This window comes from Fusarium graminearum, chromosome 1, assembly GCF_000240135.3.
Source record: "Fusarium graminearum PH-1 chromosome 1, whole genome shotgun sequence".
In the NCBI taxonomy this organism is placed as follows: Eukaryota; Fungi; Ascomycota; class Sordariomycetes; order Hypocreales; family Nectriaceae; genus Fusarium; species Fusarium graminearum.
The window spans coordinates 215,481-240,062 of NC_026474.1; the positions used below are offsets into that span (position 1 = coordinate 215,481).

Below are 24,582 nucleotides of genomic sequence, written 5' to 3' on the forward strand. Positions count from 1 at the left end.
ACTTGTTGCCGCACATGGGCTAGGGTTCCCAAGGTACTCAGAACATGCGGAGCAGGATACTCTCCATCTATCGTCATCGATCACACTATAGGTATATCCAAGGGCACTTCCTCTTTCAATATCATCCTGAGGATCTGACTTTCGATCATCCAAAAATTCGGCCCCCGACAGCAATTATCCGAAAACCTGACGACGAAAACCCATTTACTGACTTGCGTTTTTGGGGCCCATATGAAACTGAATGGTTACAAGACCAAGACTATGCAGGTTTCTCCTATGATCAGCTCAGAATCTTTCGACAACGCGCGTGGATATTCTGCGACAATACCAGATTATATCCACCGGTAGACATGCATTTCCCGAGTACTGGCACTCTGGCAAAACAAAGCTTTCTGGCTATGAACCTTGGCTCTTCAGAATGTAACGTGCCCAGCCGACGGCGATCCCCAGAATGGCAAGACTACTGGGCCGGACGAACTTTGGAATCCCCATCTGTTTATGATGAGGAAGTAGACGAGGAGGAGTTGCCGTGGAGTAGCCCGGTTCATATTCCAAGTTTCTATGACAGTCCTCATAGTCAAGGACTGAGTACATTTTGGCGGCAAGAACAGTGGTATGCAGAAGATTGATGTATTCTCTTAGTATTATTCAATTCCATAATTGAATAATTTAATAAAACTGCAAAAATCCTCAAAGAATTGCAGAAGTGTCCCTGGTATAATCTGTCTTGTATCAATTGTTTTCGAAACTCTCTGTCTCGCTGTCATGCAAGATTGATACGCTGGAGGCTGTTGGAGATGGAAAAATGTTGCCAGTGTAGAATCACCAAGCGATCGATGTTGGAAAGCCATTCATGTCGTCGCAACGAACCATTCCGCATTGATAGTTCAGATTGACCGGGTCAAACTCACAAAAACGGCAACCGCCGATAATCCATGTGGACCAGCGTAGCACTAATACCGTATATGATGTAGTGAAATGTGAGGAGGAAGTAAAGAAGCCCAGCTTATCTACGAGCAAGAGAAACATGCTATCACCGGCTTTATCTCCGGCCGTTATCACCAGGGTCGTCTGACACTTACGCATACCTCGCAGGCAGCAACAATAACATATACTAAGAGTATTTGCCTATTTATTCTTCGCTCTTACCTATCACAACTAAATTGCATTATTTTCTTCTTTCCTTATCATTCCATAACAGCACTTCGAAAATGGCTTCCACTGCTGTCTCTTCAGATACTTCAACCAAGAAGTTCAACCTGGACGCCGTGGCCGCACGGGGCACAGAAATTACGGGCCTTTCAATTTATAAAGACACAAATGAAGACATAAGTCCTGAAAGAGCCCAAGAGCTCATGTCGGAAATGAACGCCGATGTTCCACAAGGAGGGAGAGACATTGTGTTTGGACAGAAAGAAACCCAACGACTACGCTTTTGGGAACCCACATCTAATTCCCGCAAAGCGCCAGTCGTCGTCTTTGTCCATGGTGGAAGTTGGACAATCGGTACTTACCTCGACTCTGTTGGTTCACTGAAGGTCAAATACTTGAACGATCTTGGATACGCATTTGCCTCTATTGACTACGCACTTATCCCAAGTGTCACCGTCAAGGAGCAGGTTCAAGAGGTCGCTGATGCGGTGGCATATATAATGAGCAACTCCCAGGCCCTTGATATTGATCCCAATAGCGTGGTCTTGATGGGCCATAGCTCCGGCGCTCATGTTGTCAGCCTCATCGGTACCGATCCAAGCTATGCGCAAAAGGCCGGGTTCCATATAAGTCATTTGCAAGGGGTCATTGCGCTTGACGGCTCAAACTACAATGCCGCTGCTTCTATTGCCGACAACACAGGATCAATTGTCACGAATATGCTCCATGGACTAGGAAGCGATCCAGAGACGCTAGATGCAATGTCTCCCACGCTAAATGTAGAGGGACCCAACGCTCGCGGGTTTCTTCTTCTCCATGTCCAGCGCAAGGGCGATATTCGACAGGCGGTAGAATTCTCTGCCGCCTTGAAAGCTAGGGGTACAAGGGTTAATCTACATGTCTTTGAAGGAGAGGGCTTCGAAGGACATGTGGCGTTGGTCTTGAGAATTGGCGACGAGGAATACCCGGCAACAGTTGTTATGAAGAAGTGGCTGGAGAAATATGTTCCCGTCTAGTACTGTAGATAACTGGGTTGACATGTTCATCTTGAATACGTTTTGATGAATAGGCGAGGAGGGTGCCTTGAAAGACTCTATATCCGCTATTCCTTGTGTGAAATATGCTTCTTAACCTCCTTATCAACACCAAGCCAAAGCATGTCAGGCCTGCTGTAGTGGCCACAGACGTCAATGAAACTTTTGCTCTTCAGAATCTCATCCATATCCAGTGTGGCGTACAGAATACCCTCCTCGGTTTCTGGAAGATCCTCTGTTATGATCCGTCCATCAGGACCAAAGATAGCCGAGCTACCACCTCCAGGGGCATTCATGATAGCGCCGCCATCGGTGCCCATCAATTTTATTCCCTGTTCACTCATGACGGATGTTGCATGGAGCACAAAGGCCTGAGATTCAATGGCATATACTTGAGACAATGACCTACAACCTGCATTGTCGCGTTAGTGGAATTATGAAGGGCAGTGACATATATGATTGTGAATTTATCGCGTACCTTGTTTACTCATAGACCATAGCTCCTGTTCACCCTTATAAAGATATAGCGGCGGCCACGCAGCAACGTGAATTTGCTCACGATGACTGTAGATATAATACTTCAGCAAAGGCTGAGTATGTTCCCAGCAAGACAGCGCTCCTACGCGGCCAATCCCAGTATCAACAACACTGGTAAGGGCATCCCCAGAAGCATCACCAAAAATGGTTCTCTCCATGTGAGTAGCCTTGATCTTGCGTCGAAGCGCTAGGATCTCACCATTGGAGTTGATAGTTGCTTGTGAGATATACAAATTGTTGTGTGAGTTCTCCGAGAACCCGAGTACAACTACAATGTTGTTATCCGCGGCACATTGTTGAATTTTGGTCATCTCTGGTCCATCAGTGCGGAGAGAATTCTTGATGTACCGGCAAGTCAGGTCTGGGTCCAATGGTCGCGTCCTGTGACCAAACTGGTGTTACAATTGCTATATAGCAAGAACTGGACTCGGAGGGTTCTGACTTACCAAATCCAAGCAGGATATCCGGTGACCCAGCACTCGGGAAAGGCGAGTAACTGAGCGCCATTTTTAGCTGCGTCGGCAATTAGAGCGCAAGTCTTTTCGACGGAGCCTTGCAGATCGAGCCATTTTGGCTCAGCTTGTATGACGGCCACGCGAACGTGTTGACGTGGTACATCGGTAGGCTCTGACACTGTCATTGTGGATAGAGGTAACGGGTCTTGATTTTGTCCTTTGGGTTACGATACACCAGTGGTATGATCAGACACAAGAAACAAGATCAAAGAGAGGGGTACAAAAACTCAAAGGCGGATAATCGGAACAACAGCTTCCCTGCACATATCGTTTTGACCCCGGCGCGAGATCCCTGATCATAGTTGATGTTCACTTCTTATGGTTTAAGAATGTCTCCACTTTCCCTCATCGTGGTTCGAGCGGCATGATTAAACTGCGGCGAAGACGCCGCAGTTTATCTAGTGATAAGGGTAAGTAAACACCCGGATTTAGAGAAGGAATGAATCGAAGTATTCTCAACGACTGATCTTTGATTGAAAGACTGGTAGTTATAGTCAGAGATTGGATAATAGGCCAGGTGTCTGGAAGAATATCCAACAGTATCCGGGCCATAGTATATGTTTCGATGATAACTTGCCTATTCAAGTGCTTGGGATTACTGTAGTACACATACTGCTAAGAAAGGTATAACTCATGACTTGGCTCCTTTTGGAGAATATGTGGCTTTGACAGAAGCGGGGTGGGGCCGCTTCTCTCGAGCGGACACAGCGGACCCTAGACAATTGGATATTTAAAATCCTTGTCCAGCCTTAACGAGCGGACAAAGACCGCTATATTGTGTTGACAGTTGTGTCATCGACGGATCAGCATGTCTCATGAAGCCCCCGAAGCCTGCACAGCATGTCGGTAAGTAGTCCCACCTGCTATGATACATTCCGCTTTCTTACACGGGAAACAGTCGCTTGAAGAGAAGATGTTCTCGCAATCTTCCCATCTGCTCTCTTGTTAGTACATGAACAATCTTTATTTAGATAACACGTACTGACGTTGTTATTTACCAGTGTCGGCGACTGGGCAAGGATTGTGAATATCCCTCGCATGCGAGCCAGGGCAGTAGTTCTGATGGCTGGACCTACGGCTTGTTTCAAGGACCCGATCATCCATTTCCACCACAATTCTTTCTAGATCAGGACTTGCATTCCCCACTCCGCACGACTCAACTGTCATGGTCATCCCAGCCCGAACTAAAGTTCCACGCCTTGAAGCATCTCGATGTGGATACACCGACACTTTACAATGAATATGCCAGCAAAGTTCATATCTGGCTTCCAATGCTGAGTAGAAAAAGACTACTCGATGACGGTATTGAGAGTTCCGAAAAGACGGATGCTTGCCACTTTGTGCTACTTCTTTGTATGAAGCTTTGCATAGAGAAGCCTAATGACGTGCCTAGCAAATCTATCTCGTATATAGCGGCAAAGTCACTTTGTGCGGCGGCCGAACAGGCCGGATATCTCTCGTTGCGATTGGTCCAGTCCCTTGTGCTTCTGACATTTTACGAGATCTGTCATGGAATTCAGCCTGCGGCATTCATGACGATTTCCAAATCAGCACGAATGGGTTCTTTAATAGGTCTGTATGCTACTCAATATAGCTCTAATTTATTCCAAGACACGCCGACTTGGACAGCGAGTGAGGAGGCACGGCAGACTTGGTGGGCCATGTTTGTTCTTGACAGGTCTGTTACCCAAGTCTCACATATATCTTGAATCGTAGCTGACGTGCACCAGATACATGCTCATGGATGTAAATGGTCTTCCCTTTTCAGTGCCAGACCCCGCTACCGAAGAGCTCCTACCTGTCAATGATATTGATTGGGATACGGGAAAGGCTGTCGCTAGTGAAAGTCTTTACACGTCATCCTTTAGCAATAACACTGTGTTGGGCCCGTTTGCCATGCTATGCCAAGCGTCAAATATCCTAAGCAAGATTCAGCAACACAGAATGAGAAAAAAAGTCATCATCTGAGCCTCTTGAAGAATTGGTGAAAGAGGCTTTGCATCTTGACCGAATTACGTCAGCATTGCAGGTCTCTATCCAAGATTGTTGTAAAGTACTTAGCGATGAGACCTCCCTTTTCATCTCGGCGCTGGCTGTTTGTTGTGCAGCTCGATTCTGCCTATCACTATGTATGCCTGTCATACTTCATTTGGGCGCGGCATTTCGACTCCTTTGCAGACTGATATGCAGCATCTAAGTCTGGAGGGTATTTCAGGGCTGGTCCAAATCACCTTACCACCACTTGCGCGTTTGCGATATGGATGCCCTTTTCTTAGCCACTGTCTGTATTATGCCGCTACCGAGGCTGATTGACTCGTTAGAGAGGGATCAAGCGTCGAAGTGATGCCTCATTTGAAGGACATTTTAAATGGACTGCGATATCTACAGTCTCTTTTCGACGTATCTGGTAAGTTTGCTGATCTGATGTTACACAGTAACATACTGATGTTTTGGATTGAAAGGTCATTTGATATCTCTATTACAACAAGAGGGAATCTTGACGCTCGTAGAGGCATCAGAGACGATTACGGTGGAACCTATGTCTGATGTGGGTGAAGAGGTTTCATCAACTATGAGTGATGGGTCTCCTTACGATGGTGGACATGACTTCAGCAACTTGCATACTGTATATTGATGCGTAATAATTGACATCTTTGGCTTCAATAGTCACCGCGTATTATTTACTCCAATCTTGAATTTGAGGACTCGCTGTCTTCCTGGCCTACAGCCTCACATTAACGAGACTTGTGGTGCATTAACGTGTCTCATCGACTTGGTTAAAGGATACTTGACTACGAAAAATGTTCATGAACCAGATACTTGGAATGACTACTTCCATCCCACAGAAGGTTATAGTGATGTCGGCTTCGATAATTGTTTCCCATAAAACCCCGGTTCTACTGTCAATTATGTCTTATCTCGACCACTCTCTATTTTTTATTATTATTGAAGTACTGATACAATACTGTTAAGGGTACCCATCTTAGATAACACGTCACCTCATCTCGACCACTTCTCTATAGGATTAATCAAGCCACGATACAGCTTCAATCAATAGTGTCCTCACTTAGGTGAATATTTTCGCACTTGATAAATTTTCTTTTCATACTAATGTTTACTAGATTGGCTCTAAATACATGAGGAGACCTCTGCTGTAGGTCAAGATAAGCAGTCGGGATGCATGAAGACACCATAGCCATGGTATGAACTAGTACGAGATAATCCACTCCACCACCAGTGCTCAATTGAGATCATGAACACTATTAATTAATTAATTAACTGATATAACGACCGTTCTCGGGGAAGGGAGTAAAGGCTAGATCAGCTCCAAGGAGTGCGCCGACGATGGGAGGTCGTCCGGCACCAGTCCTGGGATCATCGCCAATCATATCCAAAGGAAATCCTAGGTCAAATGGCTGAATCGAATCGATGGAAGAAATTTCTTCCTTGGTGAGAACAACATCCAGGGCCTTGATGTTATCCTCGAGATGAGAGACCTTTCGTCCGCCGATGATAGGAAAAACGTTTGGAGCCTTGCTGCGGATATAAGCGAGGGCAATTTGCTGGATAGTCGCAGAACCATGACTCGAAGCAATTTTCTCCAGTGCATCGCTAATAGCCACATTCTTGGGAGATGGGTTATCTCCTCGGCCACCATCGCTGTTTGCAGCGCGTGCTTCCCTCTGAGCCTTGGTCTGCAGTTGTCCTCCCATCAAAACGTTCCAAGGACAGAGAGCCATTCCATAGTGCCTAGCCATTGGAACGATCTCCCGCTCAAATGCTCTGTCGGCAAGATTCCATCGACCCTGGTATACGGAAAAGGGTGTCTTTCCATGAGCACGAGCATATTCATTAGCAGCAGAGACAACCCATGCTGGAGTATCAGATACACCCAGATAGAGAACCTTGCCCTGCTTCACAAGGATATCGAGAGAGTCCATGATCTCTGGAATCGAAGTTGACCAATCCCAAAGATGAACGTAGAAGAGGTCGATATAGCTAGTCTGGAGCTTTTTCAAGGATGCCTCAAGGGAAATAAACATGCTTTTCTTGGAGTTGCCGCCATAGTTGACTGATCGGCTGGAATTTTCGTGATGGCGACGGTAGTTGATGGTGTATTTAGTAGCGATAAAAAGCATGTCGCGGTTATCACGGAGCTTCATCCAGTCACCGATGATAGTCTCGGATTGCTCATTTTGGTAGTTGTTGGCAGTATCGATAAAGTTACCACCAAGGTCATAGTAGCTGTCGAGGAGCTTGTAGGATTCGGTCTCTTTCATGGTGCCCATGAAATCCCAGGCTTCACCAATGGACATGGCTCCAAGGACGAGAGGGGATACACGAACGCCAGCAGTGGTGGCTAGGATTCTGTACCGGCCAAGCTCTGTCTTGGGAGGAGCAGGAGCGTCGAAAAAACCCATGATGAATGTCTGATGAAATAATGAATGGTTGAGTGTTGATGATGATTGAGTGATAGTTTGTTATACTAGAATAGGATGTGTTCTTGGACTTTGACCAGTTTTATAGTACTGTGATATCGTTGACGCGTCTTCGGACTTAAGCTGATTAGCTCCATACTGTCTTGATGTGCTTGATATATCCACTACAAATCACTTCATCTTCAAAGCTTAAATGGAGGAAACCTTGACAAGTGGAGAAATAGCGCAGTTCGGAATTGTCGACTATTCCGAATGTATGGAGGTCATCACCGTAGTCTACCCATGGTGCGGAAAATGGCTTGGCTAACTCTACCATGCTTCCTGACATCCTTGTTGAGGTCTAGCGATGCAATTGCCGAAGTCCACTAATGCAAGTTGCTTACATCAACGGAGTTAAGCTATTTGAATGAGAAGCGGACTGGAGCGGACATGAACCAAACCAGCCCCGCGGTGCCGGAGTTAAGGCTAAGATCATTTCCGATATATTATATATAAGGATGGAAGGCGACAATCTATCTTTCAGAACGGACGACCCTCCGCTTGTGTGAGTCTAGGTACAATAGCAACTTTTGTTCCGCCACAACCCACTTCCAAGATGACATGCGTCACACCATGGAATCTCCGAGTGTCAACAGCTCGGTCAATTCATCATGGCGAATAATGTAATTGGGAATCGCCTGACTAAGCTAAATGAGCTACCTGTTTTGTTTCTGGGAAGCTGAGTATAAATGCTTGGAAAACCCATCTATTTTGTATTCGTGTTCTTTACTCCCTGACCAGTACAAGCATAACCTTCCCAAGTGAACATCCAAAACACCATCTTCATGACATATCCAACTTCCAAAATTTGGTTCATCACAGGTGCATCTTCTGGCCTCGGTCTTGAGCTTTCACTCGCTGCACTCGCCGCTGGTCATCGTGTCATCGGCACCACTCGCAATGTCCAGAAAGCCACTGCATCACACCCACAATTCGAGAAACTAGGTGGCAGATGGCTTGAAGTTGACCTATCACAGCCGGCATCTCAATCGGTTATCGAAGAGGCTCTTGCAGCAGAAGAGAGTCGCTTGGCCCAGGCCAGTCTTCATTGGGTCATTGTCAACAACGCCGGCAGCACACTTATTGGCGTGGCAGAGGATGTTAGCGAGGTTCAGTTCTCGCAGTATCTGCAAGCCAACGTGTACGGATGTGTTCGTGTATGGAAAGCTGCTTTGCCCACACTTCGTCGACGACGCCAAGGTACACTCATTACGACCTCATCAATCTGGGGTTTCGTGCCTAAGCCAGAGCATATGCTTTACAGCGCAGCAAAGGCAATTATGGAATCTCTGACTGAGTCATATGCCGCGTCATTGGCTCCTCTCAGTATCCAAACATTGATCATCGAGCCAGCCGGTTTCAGAACGCCCTTTGCTGCGAATCACCAGATCAGTGATCAGGGTATCTCGAAGGACTATGAAGGGCCTGTTAAAGCGTGGAAAGAAGTTGCTGAAGAAGCAGGCAAGAACCCAAACATAGTTGATGGTGATCCTCGAAAGTTCGGCAAAGCGGTCGTTGATGCCGTTGAGGCACAGGGACTTTTCCAAGAGGTGTTGAAAAACCATGACACTACTCAAGTTTTGCGGATACATTTCGGGTCAGACTGCTACAGCCTGTTTGGGCAGAGGTTGATGAAGTTACACCAAGGATACGAGAGAATGGCTGTGGTTGCCAAGTCGACAGATTGCAAATTTCCATTATTATCTTTAGCCTAAGAAACATCTCCAATATTCAGTCCAGGACCAACAGATAAGAATACTCGACAGAATCACAGTCAACTAGATTTTAAGGATATTCAAAGAACTAGATGAAACATCAATGTCATTTCCATTTTGACCGGGATCATTGAACTTCCATTGAATAGCGGTAAAGTGGGAAACATGTTCAAGGTCAACTCTCGGCCCAATCTTCCACATGCAGCCGCACCCCTTCCAATATCTTCCCCATGTGCGATTTTCTGATTGACTGGCATTCCTGTCGTATCTTGGTGAATAAAATCTTCAAGAATGGAACTGGACTCTTGGAGAGCCCCGATCTATTGATGCAGGTGCTCGTTGGCATCGCCGGTGAAATCCAGCCATCAGGCCCAAAGCCGACTGTTCCATCAGCAGCCTTCCACGCAAGTCCGAGAAAATCACATAGGTGAATATAATCAGAGTAGTTTGAAAGATACAGCTGCCCAGAAAAGACGTTGAGTGGTGTGATGAGATTTGGAGGAATGTCGATATGATTCTGCGTCTGAGGAACGTTGTAAAGGTTGAGATGGTCTAGAGGCTGAAAGCCGAGATTTACCCACGGCAGATACAGCCGAAGGGATACGTGTTGGGACGTTTCGATATCAGGTAGAAGAGTTTGGGCTTCGTACGGGCTAATGATGAGAAGACGCTCATTGAGCATCTCATTTTTGCTCGTCAATATCCATTGTACGGAGCGTTGGAATCCGTCCGAGTAGTCTTCTGAGTCAAGCGATTCCTCGACGACCTTGGAAAAGTCCTTTGTCGCCCATACGTTATCTTGGAACTCTCTCACATCAAAAGTCTTGGCTGCCGAGGTGAGATGCAGAGTGGCAAAAGCAGGCTGAAACGCTTCGGTGCGTCTTGTGAAAACACCACTCTGGACAAACTTGCAGACGTCTGGATGTAGACTGTGTCTTGCCGCCTGCGCTGGAGGTGGCCTCTCCACTTGGCTTTCTTGTTCTGCTTCGGGTGATAGTTCTCGCTCTTGTTCCTCTTGTAGTGAAGATGTGCGCAGCTCCGATAGGCCGAATTGCTGGCAGAGTTCATACATCATCGCGCCATAGCGAGACCCGAAGCGGTCGAGAGAAGAAATATCAGGGTGGCTTTGCTGTGGAGAATAACGCCGATCCAGTGACAATGCCTCTTCCTCTTTGAACCTTTGAGCAGACGCCAATCTACTTGGACGATCGTCACTGGCATTTAATTCATCCCATAAGTGCCGTTGGTGATCGAAGCGTACGCCTTGGTTGAGCCATAATAACACCTCCCGCCGTAAGCTTTGGCAGGTCTCGTTGATGGCCCAACAAAGAACGTCTGACACTGTTATGCTGCAGGGCGTTGTTTGGACCCGACCCGTCAGGCGACTTATCTTTTCTTCAATCTCTCTCGGAATGCAAAACTCTACACTCTGCCCTCTTCCGAGCTTCCGCATCCTCATGCACGCTGCAAGGCATGTCAGTAATAATGCTTACCACTATGAAACGGGGAACCGTACCTTGCACCAATCTATCCTTCGTCAAGTTTGCACCTAGTGTTACTGCCGCTCGATAAGAGGTAGGTAGTCTCAGGTCTGTGCCTCTTGTATGGGCCTCGTCAAGAAACACAAGACACTGATCCAACTGATCCGCAAAGGGCGAGCGTTGAAGTTCCTCGACTTTACCTGACCGATTAAGCACCATGATATTGTCAGAGTCGTCGAAAAATACGACAGCGGGCGTGTGGTCATCGCCATTGTAGCACTTGAGCCATTCTTTACAGAATTCGAGATTGGTTAGATCGACAATCTGGGCACCAACATCAAGGATAACACGGATATGAGAGCTCATCTCTGTGACCATGGTAAGTAGATAACGGCTGTTTAGTGCTGTTCCCTTCATGTCCGCAGACATCACCGTGATGGTGTTCTCCGGCCTCAGGAGGTTATTCAGCACCAAAGCGTTGGTGTGCTTCTGTTCAGGAAGATCAAGCTGCTTCATATCTAGAGGGAGGACATAGCGAGAGTCATTAGTGCCACTAAATCCTGTGGTTACATTAGACTTCTTCTTGCCCAAATCCCAGCCTGAAGCAGATAACTTGAACGGAAACTCTTTACACTCCTTTGCAAAGACCATTTGGGAAAGAAAGTAGTCGATAGCTGCTTTGGAGAACCGAATATAGGGAAAGACCTCCGACTTGCACTGCGTGTAGTCTCTGAGGTTGACCCCCTGGAGGTGCCTGAATGCGTTCGGCATTATAGTAGTTTTGACCCATTCCTGGTATTCCTGATCCGCATCGTCGGACCGCACAAGGAGATTGAATATCGTGAAGAGAGCCTCGTCATCAAGCCCACCATAGTAGTAGCTTAGACAAGTGAGGACGATCACCACGTCGGGGTGACTGAATTCTGACCGGGGTGTCGGATTGTCCTTAGCTCGGAATGGCACCGCAAGCTTCGTTCCTGTTTTCCTGTTTGGATCTAGGCCATAGTTGACTCTCCAACGTTTCTGGACAAATGCAAACGCGAGTACACCTGATGCAAAGAGCCCTCGAAGAAGAAGCAAATGACTCTCAGTGCTCTCGTGCCAGAAGGAACTGTTCTTTACAGTATCGGCCTCAACATCCGCTATGTCTAACTGGGTAATGTACCGGAAAACTGCATCCCTGATGGCAGGAGGCTGACGTGATATTGGAAATCCATCCATACCGGTCTCGCAAATGAAAGTTGCTACGCGCTCAAAGATTATCGCTTCAACACCGCGGCCAAGAATTCGGACTCTGGGAACCCGACCAGGATGCTGACCAGTGATGTCCAAGGACTGTAAAAACTCTTCCTTAGCCTCCATACAGAAACGAAAGACGAGGCCTAAAACCTCTTGAACGACTCTCCATCGATCTGGGCTGTGATCGATTGGTCTCTGCTGGCCAACTGTGTAGACTAGCTCGAACTTGACGCTCAGGTTCTCATCAATCTCGTCCACCACGTCTATTGAGTATTCGTCAAAGAATCGACGAATCTCCATCATCTTATGGGCGACTCCGCTCTTCTGCTCGGAATGGCACTCCAGCTCCATCAGCTGAAATGATAACAGATGTTCAGGCTGAACGAGGAGAATACCACCCTCTTGCATGCACCTGGTAGTAAGCTTATGGATAGTCAGTGCTTGAGATTCGTTCAGCCGAATGTCTCTAGAAAATGGTAATTGATAGACTGGTCGATCAAGCATGCCCGCCAACTTTGAAACGAGCATCTGATGCATCTGTTTCGATTGCGGCTTTGCCACGATAACACGGACAAGACGTGAGCCATTACCCTGGGCGGAAACGACAATAGGAACAATGACAGAAGACTTGCCCTCCCCCATGTTTAACTGCAGTGAAATGTTCTCGTCGTCTGGAGGCTGCATCATTTGTCGAGCAATTTGTTGTTGTACATGTCGAATCATGATCTCGCTTTCGCACTCAAGAAGCAACCATTCGGGGTACTCATGGACACTCCACCCTTGATGGCCAGAGTTCTCAAGCTCGCGAATGAGGTCAGCTTCATCCTTCGAGAACGATACCAAGCGCTTCGCTTGTTGGAGAGTAGTGATAGCAAGTCCGTATTGCGCGATGGCGTTCTGCCAAGATTTGGGGAGTTTCGACCATTGCGATGTTTTAAGCTGCTCTAGAAAAAACGCCGTGCAGACGCGGGGTCTACAACGGATGTCTTGGAAGGCTTGTTGGATGGCTACCGGCACACCTTGTTGGATGTCATTGACTGCCTCCAATAGTGCCTCATAGATCGACTTGACATTCGTCTCACATTGCACCTGATGCTCTTGGAACACGATCAGTAGTTCTGATGCATGATCTTGGGCCAGTCTCCAACTCATGTGATCCTTTAAACTGGCCAGGCTCTTTCGTAGCTCCCCTAAGTAGCGTCGTTCAAATACTAGCTTGGCCTTGTCATCCAGGAAATCAAGTAGAGGATTGAGCTTTGTGATCGCACCAGAGCTTATCGGTCTCCCCTTAAGGAGGTCCTTGATCAAGGACGTTTGAGTTGGCGTTGTTGGTCCTTGGTTATGACGAAAGAGGTCATCCACTGAGATAAACCTCAGTGGCTGATTTGTCGGCTGAATGGATGGTTTTATGAAATAGCCATTAGTCACGTCTCGTTTCACCGGTAACTCTTTGATTTTCTCGATGAACCTCGTTAGATATCCACGAAACTCACGATTATCGTACCAATTCCGCCACACCTCGACAACTGATCTCATTGCTTCTCGCGTGTCGATGTAAGATGTGACATTTGTATCCGACGGTGCGTGGGGATTTTTACAAGGCCACTGAAGAGAGAGCTCCGATTTGAATAATTCGACTGCATGATGTTTCTTATTCTTGTATTCTTGACTGTGGCGGTTCGTAATTTGGTGATCCTGCTCATGTGGCCGTCGTGCCAGGTGTGATGCGGGTGTTTTGTTGAATGAGATGGCAGCAGAATGGGCGTCATCGTCTAGTCTCTCTTTGCTGACTTCATATCCTTTGATCAACTCATACGAGTTCTGAGAGGGCAGAGGGACAGCGGATACAGACGAAGACAAAGCAATTGAGAGAAGTGCCTGTGTGACCTGCTGATCGTACTGGAAAGAGTACGCCATTGTCGCTATCCAAAACATTATCTTGGATTTACTGATACATGGTTGATTGCATTGAAATACATGATGTATCTGGCACCAGTACGCCGACAAGAAGGTCGAAGGGCTGCTGAGCCACTTTGAGTCATATAGCAGATCATCCTCTAGCGGACGTATTGTCGGAGATGTGATAGTCTCATGACTCAAAAGCGTGTATAGATGATCGCAGAGTCCAGAAGCGACAGGCTCAAGCAAAATGGCATGACCTCTGTGCGCTTGGATAGCAATTTCCGCAGCACGGGCTGCTCGATGGGAAGACCCATTATCTCTTGACTGGTAGATGACATCGTACCGAATAGAGAAGTCCTCTGCACCATATCCAGACACGCACTGGCGAACCTTTCGAAGGATAGCTCGTTCTACCAATTCGATCGTATTGTGACTGAGTTCATCCGCTTTGTCCGTATCAGGGTAGAGAAAGCCAACCTCGGCAGATCGGTCGATAATCCCCTTCGTAATGGTATAAAATCTGTCATCTTGAGCGAGAAACCCTAGATCGGAAGACCAGGAAACCTGTTGCATAACCCTTTCGTGCTCGGGGTAGAAAGCCCGTACCGGAGAGAGATGAGCGATTGATTGCAGTATGTCATGCTCTGTTGGAGACAGTGGACCGGGAGCTCGAACAGACGCTGAGCCCAAGAGACGAATGGCTTCCTCCGTTCCTGTCCTCCCTAGGAATGGATCTGGAAGACAGAAGGACGTAAGAGCATGGATGTAGGCCAGAAAAAGCTTGCTCTCAAGCCTCGTGTCCGCGGCAAGACGTTGAAGGAGTTCATCAATCCGATAATTCTGTATACGCCGAGCGGTTCCATAGGCTACAGCAGCAGTGACATGACCTTTGAGCCTCTGGATATGTACAGTCCCTTCTGGAACAATCAACATCCTGACGGGTAAATCAAGGTCATTACGTAAAATGATCTTGCTTGTAAATCCTACCAACGTCCCTAACGACTGGTCCGGATCGATGTGCATACCACGAAACTGCTGGGATCGGATAGTTGACTCTCCAGCCTTGATGAAAAATTCGAGCTGCAATCGGGGTACATGGATTTCCAAAGAACCGGAAGATTGATCATATAGCATGTAGAGATAAAGTGAGTCTTCGAGTGGCGATAATACTGCTGCCAAATGGCGTGCCATGTCGCTGCACGGGGCAAGGAGACATATGCTTGAGCCTTGTCTCAATGTCCATACTTCCTTTGAACTGGAGAGGAACCAATTACTTGGGTTCTGTGACCATGGATCTTTGAGCGGGCGAAGTTCCACAGTGCCCGTGTTGACATGATACCAATGGGTGTACTCATCGACAAATGAATGTGGTAATAGGTCTCTCAATGTCCGCAGCGGGATTAAATCAATATGGGACCCAACGGCCTCCAGCCTAATGAGCAGGTCCTGGTCCTGCATTCCAAAATGAACAGTGTGACCTTGAAACTGCTGCTTAGTACAGAAACGCATACCTGGTATATTACTAGGCATTACTTCCAAGACAAGACCACCAAACAGTCTTTTGTAGCTGTCGTGTCTTTCGTAATCTCCTGGAAGGCGTGCCAAAGGGGAACCGTTGACTAGCAACTCTCCTGCAAGAATATCAACGTGCACACAAAGTCCTTCATGGGTAGTTGTCTGCAACCAATGGCATGTATTGTCAACGAGCGCCCAAGGAGAGGCAGGGACGAATGCTGGCCAGCATCGCTTCACAGCAGTGTTGAAGCACGAGTTGGCAAGGGCGCTCTGTGCAACCAGCACATCCCGAGCGCGGTGCATGGTGTGTCTCCATCTGTCAAATAGGGCGTTTTGGAGAGGATCGTCGGCAGGAACCTGAACAGGGGCGTTGTTGTGGATAATGATTGAGCATTCAAGCAAGATGGATGCTCGATTCGAGTCTGCTAGAATTTGTACCAAAAAGCAATCATCCACATTAAATGAGTCGACACACACGAGCGCAATATTCAACACTACTCCCAACAAGCCTCTTCTATGGGCCTCGTCTGTAGCTGCCTCTGCTCTTTTAAACACGACATCTAACCATCGGTAGGCAATAGCACGGCACTTATCGATAAGTTCAATGAAGGGGTTGACCAGATCGCTGGGAACTTGAGATAAGACCCGGGATGCTAATGATATCAAGGACAACAGGGCGGTATAGGATTCCCAGTTCTCTTGGATTCGTAAGACGCCTTTGGTCAGATTCTTGAGCATCACCCGTCCAAACTCATAGTCGCTAAGCCTTGTGTGTGTACACCTTGTGACCGCTGAAGACCTAGGCCCGGCTTGCAGGCTCAATTGAAGTAGAAAAATGGCCGTCTCCATCTTATTCAAGTCGATCCTCGGCATAGCAAGTTGGCTCAAGATGCTCTGCCATTGTATGTTGTATCCATAGGGCAGTTCAGCCAATGCCTTGTACTCAGACAGAGACATGTATTCTGGACAATCAGACTGACTTGCGATTACCTCATTGGGATATTCTCCTTCCGGGTTAAGCCAGGTGCGCATGAGAAAGCGTTTTAGCTTAAGAGCACGCCCCGGAAGATTGAAGGTACAGAGGTCTGAAATCCCTTCTGTTGGGAGGAATATCCCAAGGAACCAACCTCGTGATCCATCAAAGTACTGGTAGCGAAGCCCATTATTGACACAAACATCGGCTTCAACACAGCTATTCACATACAAAGTTCGCCGATGAGTAACCATGTGTGGCTTTGTCTCAGACAATAGATGGATCCGGTAGTCCCTACCCGTCCGAAAGAACTCACGGAGAGGCGAGTAGTCGCGTAGCGGATAGGATGACTGTGGATTGCGGGTCCCATCTTGCTTGCTAAGTAGCACATCGTTGATGAGATAAAGAGTACCATCTCGCCATTCCGAGAAAACGCCAGGGACAGAAAGCTCAAACACAGTCGATTGAGCGTCCAAGTTGTGTTGAGGCAAGGGCCACTCGTGTACATCGATCTGGAGGTTTTGCGCCCTATTCAGATACCAGCAGCGTAGACAGCCGGAAGAATGGTTCCAGACTGATCTACCATACTCTTCTCGGATATATCCGTCACACTCTGTCTTGCCATAGTGTTTTTCCATCAACAAGCTGTGCTCGTCCTTGAGTCGTCGATATTCCATCTTCTTCGCCTCCCTTTGGGTATATGCCTGAGCTTCAATCCTGTCTTTCAGTTGCTGATGCTCTAGAGAGGCAGAGAAATATTCTGTCGAGAATGAACGTGAGCAGCCGTAAGATGTGAATATGGATGGCCTTCCTTGTGCTTGGGCAACACGTTGGCGATTCAACAAATAGTTCTCCAAAACATGAAGTCTCTTTGCTTCAGCACCAGCTGTTAGTAGTAACGCCTGCCATATTTCGATGGGGACCTCGGGCTCGTAAAGCGCAATAGAGGGGATTACATGAATAGCTGCCTTGTCCATCGCCACCCATAATTCGCCAATGGTGAGAAGCATCCTCGATGCCCCTTCAGGACGATCAGAGTACTGGCGACTAGCCACATGGTGGTATGACTGGATCAGCTCTTTCAGTTTCTTGCATGCATCGTCCTCTCCAACATGATGCTTTAGCCATAATTCAAGATTAGCTGCTACCCATGATTCTAGCATAGCCAATCTGAAGGGTAGACACCCTTCCCCTGTCTCAATTGTGGGAAGGCAGTTGTCATCGAGTAACTGCACATATGCAACTGGGTTGAAGTTTACAGGCCTGATTTTCTCCTCTCTTGCCCATATAGAAGTGATAAATGTGTCTGTTTCCGGGAGAGACAGATGACTGCTATCATCCAGTTTGGATTTCTCAATGGCTTCGAGAGCCAGAGGCCTTTCATTTTCCACGCATATACAGTCCCATCGATGAACCAGAACCTGCGACGTTTCCGATAGAACGCGACGGATGTGTGTCAACCAGTGACCGTCAGATGGATGGTTAAGCTTGCACAGTCTGCGGCAGATCTTAGCCGACATCGCATAAAGTTCATCACCTCCGGCATCATGCTTTGTAGCGACATCGAGCACTTCCGCCATCAAGAAGACCATGAACGCTTTATAAATATCTCGGCCTCGGGAAGAAAGTCGAACCATGGTTAGCTGCAGACCAACTCGGATGAGCAACCAGAGTGGCGATCGTCTCCATGGGAGTTTACTGTTGCTCCACCTGACTTCTTCATGAGTGTTTTTGCTGATACCCATGGCACTAACTTGTTTGCCTACGCCCTGAAGTATAGCTGGCAATAGGTCAACGACAATTCGTGGATGTACCGTCTCCCTCTCTTCGATATGCTCTTGTTTGGCCTTCTTGACTTTGTGTTTTGTCTCCTTGACAGTTTGGTGGCTCATTTTTGCCAAGGTTGTGGCAAGTGCGTACTCAAAGTCTACATCTACAAGATCTCTGTAGAGTATCTCGGTCGCGTTGGCGGGAAAACGGCGAACTAGACGGCCTCGAGTTTCCATAACGTCTTTGTTGGATGGAGATAGTTCGAATGTCTCGAACGTAACAGAGGCACCAGTTCGATACACGAAAATCCCGCTATTCTGGGCCGGTACGTGAAGCAATGCAGAGGGGGCGACTACTCGACGTGTCAGCAGTTGAGTCAGTTGATGAGAGATCTCACCATGAGGAGAAAGCTGCTGCAAGACATTTGGCACACCGCCCGCACTCAAGAACCCATGGATATTCTTGGATTCCTGCAAGCGTCCGATCATGATTGAGCAAGCTTTGATCGCAGTACCAGCCTCGGAATCAATTTTCGTGATGAAGCTTTCCAAAGACTGGTGAACAAAGCTCATGAGAAGCTTGTCATCCTTGGAGCAATTGTCATCTCCATCAGGAAGTTTGGCAGGTACGAAAAGGTGATGATAAAGATATTCCACGTCCATTTTGGTCAGGTTTTCGGAATTTACAGCTGTACAAGGCATTTTGAAAGAAAAAGAGATGTCTGGAAAGTGTTTGTTTTTAGAAGTGGGAGTCGACGTGCTGGTTTAGCGTGGCTTGATTTTTGTTAATCTTGAGATTGAGAACAGTCATATCGAAGAGAGGAAATACCTATTATATGAGGTAACTGAAAGCCTTTGTTTTTCGCTACATAACCAAAGTACTGTGCATTGAGAATCTCAGCCACCGTTGGTGGTGGGCCTCCTGCATATAGATGTCTGGGCCTCCCGCATATAGATGTCATAGATACCAAGCGCTAATTCACCTTGACCAGATATCTAGGCATCATGAAAAAGCTTTCACGGGTGTAGCCAAAACATTCACATCATGCATTAGCGATAGGTATTTCACTCTATAGTAACAAAGCTTCACTTATATTTCATATCATTGTGAGACGAATTCGCTCAAGACAAGGGACAAAATATGACTACCTGATTGCCCTCCATGTCAATCCAATTCAATGAAGCAAAGTATCCACTTAACTGTCGGGACTTCTGCTATCAATACGAGAAGGGGGCTTAGAACTTGACGAGTTGTTTGTCAACAGATAGGTAGAGCAGTCTATACGATTCTACAGGCATATGAAACTAGGTACTGGAGAATCCATAGCCCGTCGCAATATCAGTTCCTTGATTCGAACGACTTTGTCCCTCTTGACCTAGACGACCCTTGGCCTCGTCTACAATTCCCGTATAACCACCCCGGCACTGATGACGCTTTCTGTCAGCTCTGAGAGTAGCTCAGGCAGTGTAAGTATCATTACCATTGATGATATCAGAATATTGAAGCAAAGCTTAAGAGCATCTTCCATCTTCGGGATCAACACTATAAACCTAGTCAGCTTTATTCTTTACACAAAAGAGAGAAACGGATCAAAAAGAAAGAGAGAGACGAGAAAGATCATACCGCCACTTGAATCTGCTGTTATGGTTTGTGCCTCCCTGTCGGCAATTCTCAATCATGTGCTGCAGCCAAATCTGACATTCCTTGGACGACAAGGTGTAATCCTTGGGCTGAGTATTCTGCATCTCAAAAAGGAAGTGATAGTTCTTGTCAGACTGCCAATAGTTGTAGCAGCCCTTCTTTATCTGGCCCTGGCGGAATTTTCCGGATCCTCCGTTTCCAGAGCACCAGCGACCGGCGCGGTCGATAGCCCAGTCCGTGTTGTCACCAAACTTAACGCCACTCTGGTAGCAGTATCGGTTCTGACGCTTCATGAGATTGGCAGTGTTCTCCGAAGCGTGTTCAAAATCGAAACCGTCTTCAGCGACGTTGTGCTTGGATGGATCAAGCACGGGGCTGGCAACAGTCGCTGCCACTGCGGACAGGATAGCGAGGACATTGGTGATTTGCATGATGAAGACGGTTGTAATGGTCTGTGAAGACTGAGATGGTGTGATTGTATATTTTGGCGAGAGCTGAAAGATGTGGATGATAGTGTAAAATATTGTACTCTAGGTTCAGAGAGTCTACTCTTTATAGTTAGTTATCCTTCAGACATTTTCTAATGTCTGGGAGTGATTTATGCGTGTCTTTTCGTCTCTGAATGTGTTATGTAAGGTTAGCCAGTAACATCCACTGGTTTCCGACCTGACCGGCAACGGATCTGTCCGCGGGTAGTCCCTACTTTTCTAAGATTCCTAAAAGAGTAGTTTGTGTAATGTATGATGTAGTAAGCACATTTATAATGGTTCAGAATAGATCGGTATTGGTCCAGAGGGGCTAAAATTTCCCGCCAAGATATGTAAGCTTACTTATCAAGCCAGGGTAGGTTCACGATAGTTGTTTAATTTGAGCGAGGTAACCAGGAATAATCAGACTTGCTGACGTTAGAACTCGACATACGTTGTGCTTACCGGTTCCCACTATATCTTGGCTGAACAGAAATAAACCCCTGGACATAATGAAATTGAACCCACTGAAGAGTTATCCCTCCGCATCCTGATGGATAGAAGAGCAAGTTGCGGTCCGCCAATCAACTATATTAATGCAATGGATACACCTAGAGGCCAGCGACATTAGCCAAACAACAAAGGAAGAATGCGATAGTGGGTAACAACTGTAATTAAAATGCCTTTCCAGTCACATTCTAACCGAATCAGACCTGACATTGAAAAGGACGAATGAAACTGGAAGATGACTTGAGATGATTATTGAAGACAGTGTCTTCCAAGCATAAAGCTCGCATCAATCTTCCCAGGTGTGTAGCAGTAGTGAGTCGAAAACTAGGATCATTGTATAGAAATTCAAGAAGAGTTTGAAGTCTGTTTAAGCTACTCTCTACTTCTGCACTAGAAAAAAATTCATTCAACTAATCGATACTCAGCACGCTCCACTAAGTGTCTTGTGATTGAGTCTTAGATTTCAACAAACTCAGCCTTGCACAGTTGCAAATGGTCTAGACTCTAACCGAGAATAAAGAGGCGTCAATAGTACATAGTTGGCGATTAAGCTTGGATGTTGTGGCTTTACAACCTTACACTAATTACTCTGTAGTGCTACCACAGTCGAGGGGTCTGAGGGTATATAGAAAGGCAGAGAGGTACGAGAAATAAAGCTTCGGTTGCCTGCCGACAAAATCCGCCCTGCCCGGGCCCGACATCTTATTTCCTCCCGAAACCCGGGAGCGTTAGGAAACATTCCTATTTGTAGATCCCGCTACCCCTGGGCACCACTAGCCTCAAGATAGTCTAATCTAATTCTAAATGACTCTTGAACAGTTTCAGCATAAGCATCTAACCAGTCAAATCCATCAATCGAATCAACCTGGCTTTTTGTTAGTTTGGAACACTTGAGTCGAGAACAGGATAGATTGGACTTGGTAAACTGCGCTTTGAAGTTGTTTCCGATTGCCAGGGTCATTATCCCCTTGGCTCAATCGAGACTACAGTGCTAGTTTCTCAAGTTGCGACGCCACAATCCACATCACATAAATATGGCCTGATGTTAGGGAGTAATGTAAAAGGGTGTGACCAGCATCAACCTACTTAGTGGCCCTTCCTCCCCATTGGTAAAACATCAAGGGTTCGAATATGCAAACCTTTATAAGTAGAAATCTTTTCTCTTAAAGTTTCTTCACTCGGTCATTCTTCAAGGCGCATTGTCAGACATTATTTTGCCATGGATAATTCTAGATACTTCTCTGAGAGTAACATATCTAGCGTACTTATTATCCCTCACGCAGTACTAAGCGTGATTGCTACTGTATTTATCGTCTTGCGAGTATGGACCTCAAGATACATTACAAAAACACCATCTACTGTCGATGAGTGGGTGTCTATAGCAGCTTTGGTACGATCTGCCTATCGACCTGTTTGACCTCAATCTAACTGTGATGATAGTTGATCAATCATGCCCTCCTTATTTCTGAAGGCGTTTGTTTGTGTTTCTCTGGTCTCCTTGGCTTTTACCTACTGACCCGCTCTTTAGGTGTGCATTATGGGTATGGACAGAATATCATCAAAGTTATGAAAGAATACGGCGGTCCCTCGGACTTTCTCAGGGTGAGTTCTTGTCGGCAGGAGAGCCTCTTGATTGCTTGGAGTATCTAACATTCTATACACAGACTTTCATTGCCTGCGAAATAACATATGGACTCTCCTGTGCCGTATCCAAGATAGCAGTGCTTACCATGTACTACCGTATCTTTTCAACTTCAAGGCTGCTTCGCTACTCTACGTGGGTAATGTCTGCTATGATTGCTTCATGGGGAGTCGCTGTCGTCTTCGTCAGCAGTAAGTAACCTTTTGTGTTCTAATGATCCGCCTTCCATTGCATTGCTAATGTCTCATTGTACTTACTTGCAGTCTTTTCATGCAACCCGATTCGAGGCTTTTGGGACAAGACTATAGCAAGCAGATGCATCGATACCAATAAGTTTTATGTTGGAATCACTATTCCCAACATAATGTTCGATTTTGCCACGGTGGCACTACCTGTCTGCGAGGTCTGGAAATTGCAGATGCGAAGAGAGAAGAAATGGGCTATAACCAGCATATTCTTGCTCGGTGGAAGGTATGTTCAGAGTGAAACTTGACAGAAAGGGTATTAACAAACTCTTAGTGTTGTACTTGCGTCAATCGCACGTCTGGTACTCTTCCTGATCTACCAAACCTCGCAAAACCCTACCCAAACTATCATCTTCGGTCACCTAGCATCATCTTCTGAAGTATGTCTTGCTATTATTGGCGCCTGCCTACCTTCATGTGCACCGCTACTCAAGCAGTGGCTTCAGAGATTTGTGTCTACGGTGCAAGATGACAGGAACAGCACATCGGACAAGGGCAACAAAGCTACACTGGTGACTATAGGCCAGAAGCGTAGTCGTGGCCATGTCAGCGTGAATGCCAAACGGGATAACGATCAAGGTTCTTTCGAGCGTCTTGATGATAATGGGAGCTTCCAGGGTTCAACCGACGGCTTGTATACGGATGGAGCTCGCTCTCCTATAGGTAATGGCAAATCTGGAGCGTGGAATCAAGTACATATTCGGTGCGATTTCGAGGTAGGGAGTGAAAATGGAGATATCCCATTGAGAGAAATTTAGCGAGGTACACTGAGATTATAAATTTCCAGTATTTTTGCTAGAGTTTTGATGATTGGTTATTGCAACGAAACTATTGCTGCCAAGAACAAACTGTCTATTTTGAAAGGGGATAACCGTAACAGAGATTTTCTATGATATTTCAATCATACATCAGTTCATCTTTCTACTGTTTATTCTTTGAATTTTCCAAGTCACCAAGTTATTCATTTTTAAACATCATGTATAGCTGTCGTTTTATTGCTGTTGCGACGCTTATTGGCAGCTATGTTGCTAGCCCCTGCAAGCCTCACGCGTCGTTTAGTACAACCACGATTGCCACGTTTAGCACCATTGAAGCCACATTAACTACCGATACTACTGATTCCTGGAACGCCATCGAAACCACTACAGTCTTCGCAGACACCACAACGATTGGCACTCATGAGGCCTCTACTTGGTCTACTGAGGTCCTAACCTTTGAGTCCACGACCACCGTTGAACCCACAACTACCACAGCTGCAATCGAAACTACGAACACTGTTGAACCCACAGCTAGCACCGAAACCACGAAAAATGTAGAACTCACGACTACTACAACCGCCGTCGATGCCCCTACGCCCCTCGCAACGTTCACCCTCAAGGTTAGCAACTCAGTCTAAATGGACCTAAACGGAGAAACAATCAAGATCAGAGACAGAAGCCCCTACTTCATTTTCATCAAATCCCACCCTGCTGTTGCAAACCAATACCAAACCGCTACTTTTTCGATCGAACCGTCGACAAATTATCTCAAGATAGGCAATCTCTACGTAGTTGCCGCCCCTGCACCAAATAGCTCTCTCTCTGCTGCAAGTAGCCTGGACCGAACAAACTATATTACCTGCACTCCGCCTGTGGCTGCTGGAGAAACCCTTGCCTGTGTAGCGAAGAGCACAACTCGAACACAGTGGATGGTGGCTACAGTAATCGGCGAGAAGGCGTTGTTCATCAGGGACGTGGGCCCTGATGATGGATTTGACAGTTTCGACA

At 46.7% G+C, this 24,582-nt stretch overlaps 9 protein-coding genes across 9 annotated transcripts; 5 read left to right on the forward strand and 4 right to left on the reverse strand.

Moving 5' to 3' along the window:
* Positions 1-44: 44 nt before the first annotated feature.
* FGSG_11661 (uncharacterized protein) lies at positions 45-629 on the forward strand (the record flags this gene model as incomplete). The annotated part of the gene is made up of 1 exon (XM_011317337.1): positions 45-629. One exon carries the CDS (start codon positions 45-47, stop codon positions 627-629), a length of 585 nt encoding a protein of 194 aa, XP_011315639.1.
* A 582-nt stretch (positions 630-1,211) lies between these two features.
* Positions 1,212-2,168, forward strand: FGSG_00050 (uncharacterized protein; the record flags this gene model as incomplete). Its single annotated transcript, XM_011317338.1, has 1 exon — positions 1,212-2,168. The coding sequence occupies one exon, from the start codon at positions 1,212-1,214 to the stop codon at positions 2,166-2,168; it is 957 nt and encodes a 318-aa protein (XP_011315640.1).
* Positions 2,169-2,254: 86 nt separating this feature from the next.
* Positions 2,255-3,363, reverse strand: FGSG_00051 (uncharacterized protein; the record flags this gene model as incomplete). The annotated part of the gene is made up of 3 exons (XM_011317339.1): positions 2,255-2,598; positions 2,665-3,104; positions 3,170-3,363. 3 exons carry the CDS (start codon positions 3,361-3,363, stop codon positions 2,255-2,257), a joined length of 978 nt encoding a protein of 325 aa, XP_011315641.1.
* Positions 3,364-4,046: 683 nt separating this feature from the next.
* On the forward strand, positions 4,047-5,206 carry FGSG_00052 (uncharacterized protein; the record flags this gene model as incomplete). Its single annotated transcript, XM_011317340.1, has 4 exons — positions 4,047-4,084; positions 4,137-4,182; positions 4,240-4,916; positions 4,969-5,206. 4 exons carry the CDS (start codon positions 4,047-4,049, stop codon positions 5,204-5,206), a joined length of 999 nt encoding a protein of 332 aa, XP_011315642.1.
* A 1,136-nt stretch (positions 5,207-6,342) lies between these two features.
* On the reverse strand, positions 6,343-7,659 carry FGSG_00053 (aryl-alcohol dehydrogenase; the record flags this gene model as incomplete). The annotated part of the gene is made up of 1 exon (XM_011317341.1): positions 6,343-7,659. One exon carries the CDS (start codon positions 7,657-7,659, stop codon positions 6,514-6,516), a length of 1,146 nt encoding a protein of 381 aa, XP_011315643.1. The 3' UTR covers positions 6,343-6,513.
* Positions 7,660-8,501: 842 nt separating this feature from the next.
* On the forward strand, positions 8,502-9,431 carry FGSG_00054 (uncharacterized protein; the record flags this gene model as incomplete). Its single annotated transcript, XM_011317342.1, has 1 exon — positions 8,502-9,431. The coding sequence occupies one exon, from the start codon at positions 8,502-8,504 to the stop codon at positions 9,429-9,431; it is 930 nt and encodes a 309-aa protein (XP_011315644.1).
* Positions 9,432-9,606: 175 nt separating this feature from the next.
* On the reverse strand, positions 9,607-19,012 carry FGSG_00055 (uncharacterized protein; the record flags this gene model as incomplete). Its single annotated transcript, XM_011317343.1, has 2 exons — positions 9,607-10,895; positions 10,948-19,012. 2 exons carry the CDS (start codon positions 19,010-19,012, stop codon positions 9,607-9,609), a joined length of 9,354 nt encoding a protein of 3,117 aa, XP_011315645.1.
* An 810-nt stretch (positions 19,013-19,822) lies between these two features.
* Positions 19,823-20,383, reverse strand: FGSG_00056 (uncharacterized protein; the record flags this gene model as incomplete). Its single annotated transcript, XM_011317344.1, has 2 exons — positions 19,823-19,853; positions 19,935-20,383. 2 exons carry the CDS (start codon positions 20,381-20,383, stop codon positions 19,823-19,825), a joined length of 480 nt encoding a protein of 159 aa, XP_011315646.1.
* A 1,765-nt stretch (positions 20,384-22,148) lies between these two features.
* Positions 22,149-24,212, forward strand: FGSG_11662 (uncharacterized protein; the record flags this gene model as incomplete). The annotated part of the gene is made up of 6 exons (XM_011317345.1): positions 22,149-22,319; positions 22,370-22,531; positions 22,594-22,762; positions 22,835-23,042; positions 23,091-23,519; positions 23,801-24,212. The coding sequence occupies 6 exons, from the start codon at positions 22,149-22,151 to the stop codon at positions 24,210-24,212; spliced, it is 1,551 nt and encodes a 516-aa protein (XP_011315647.1).
* Positions 24,213-24,582: the final 370 nt, after the last annotated feature.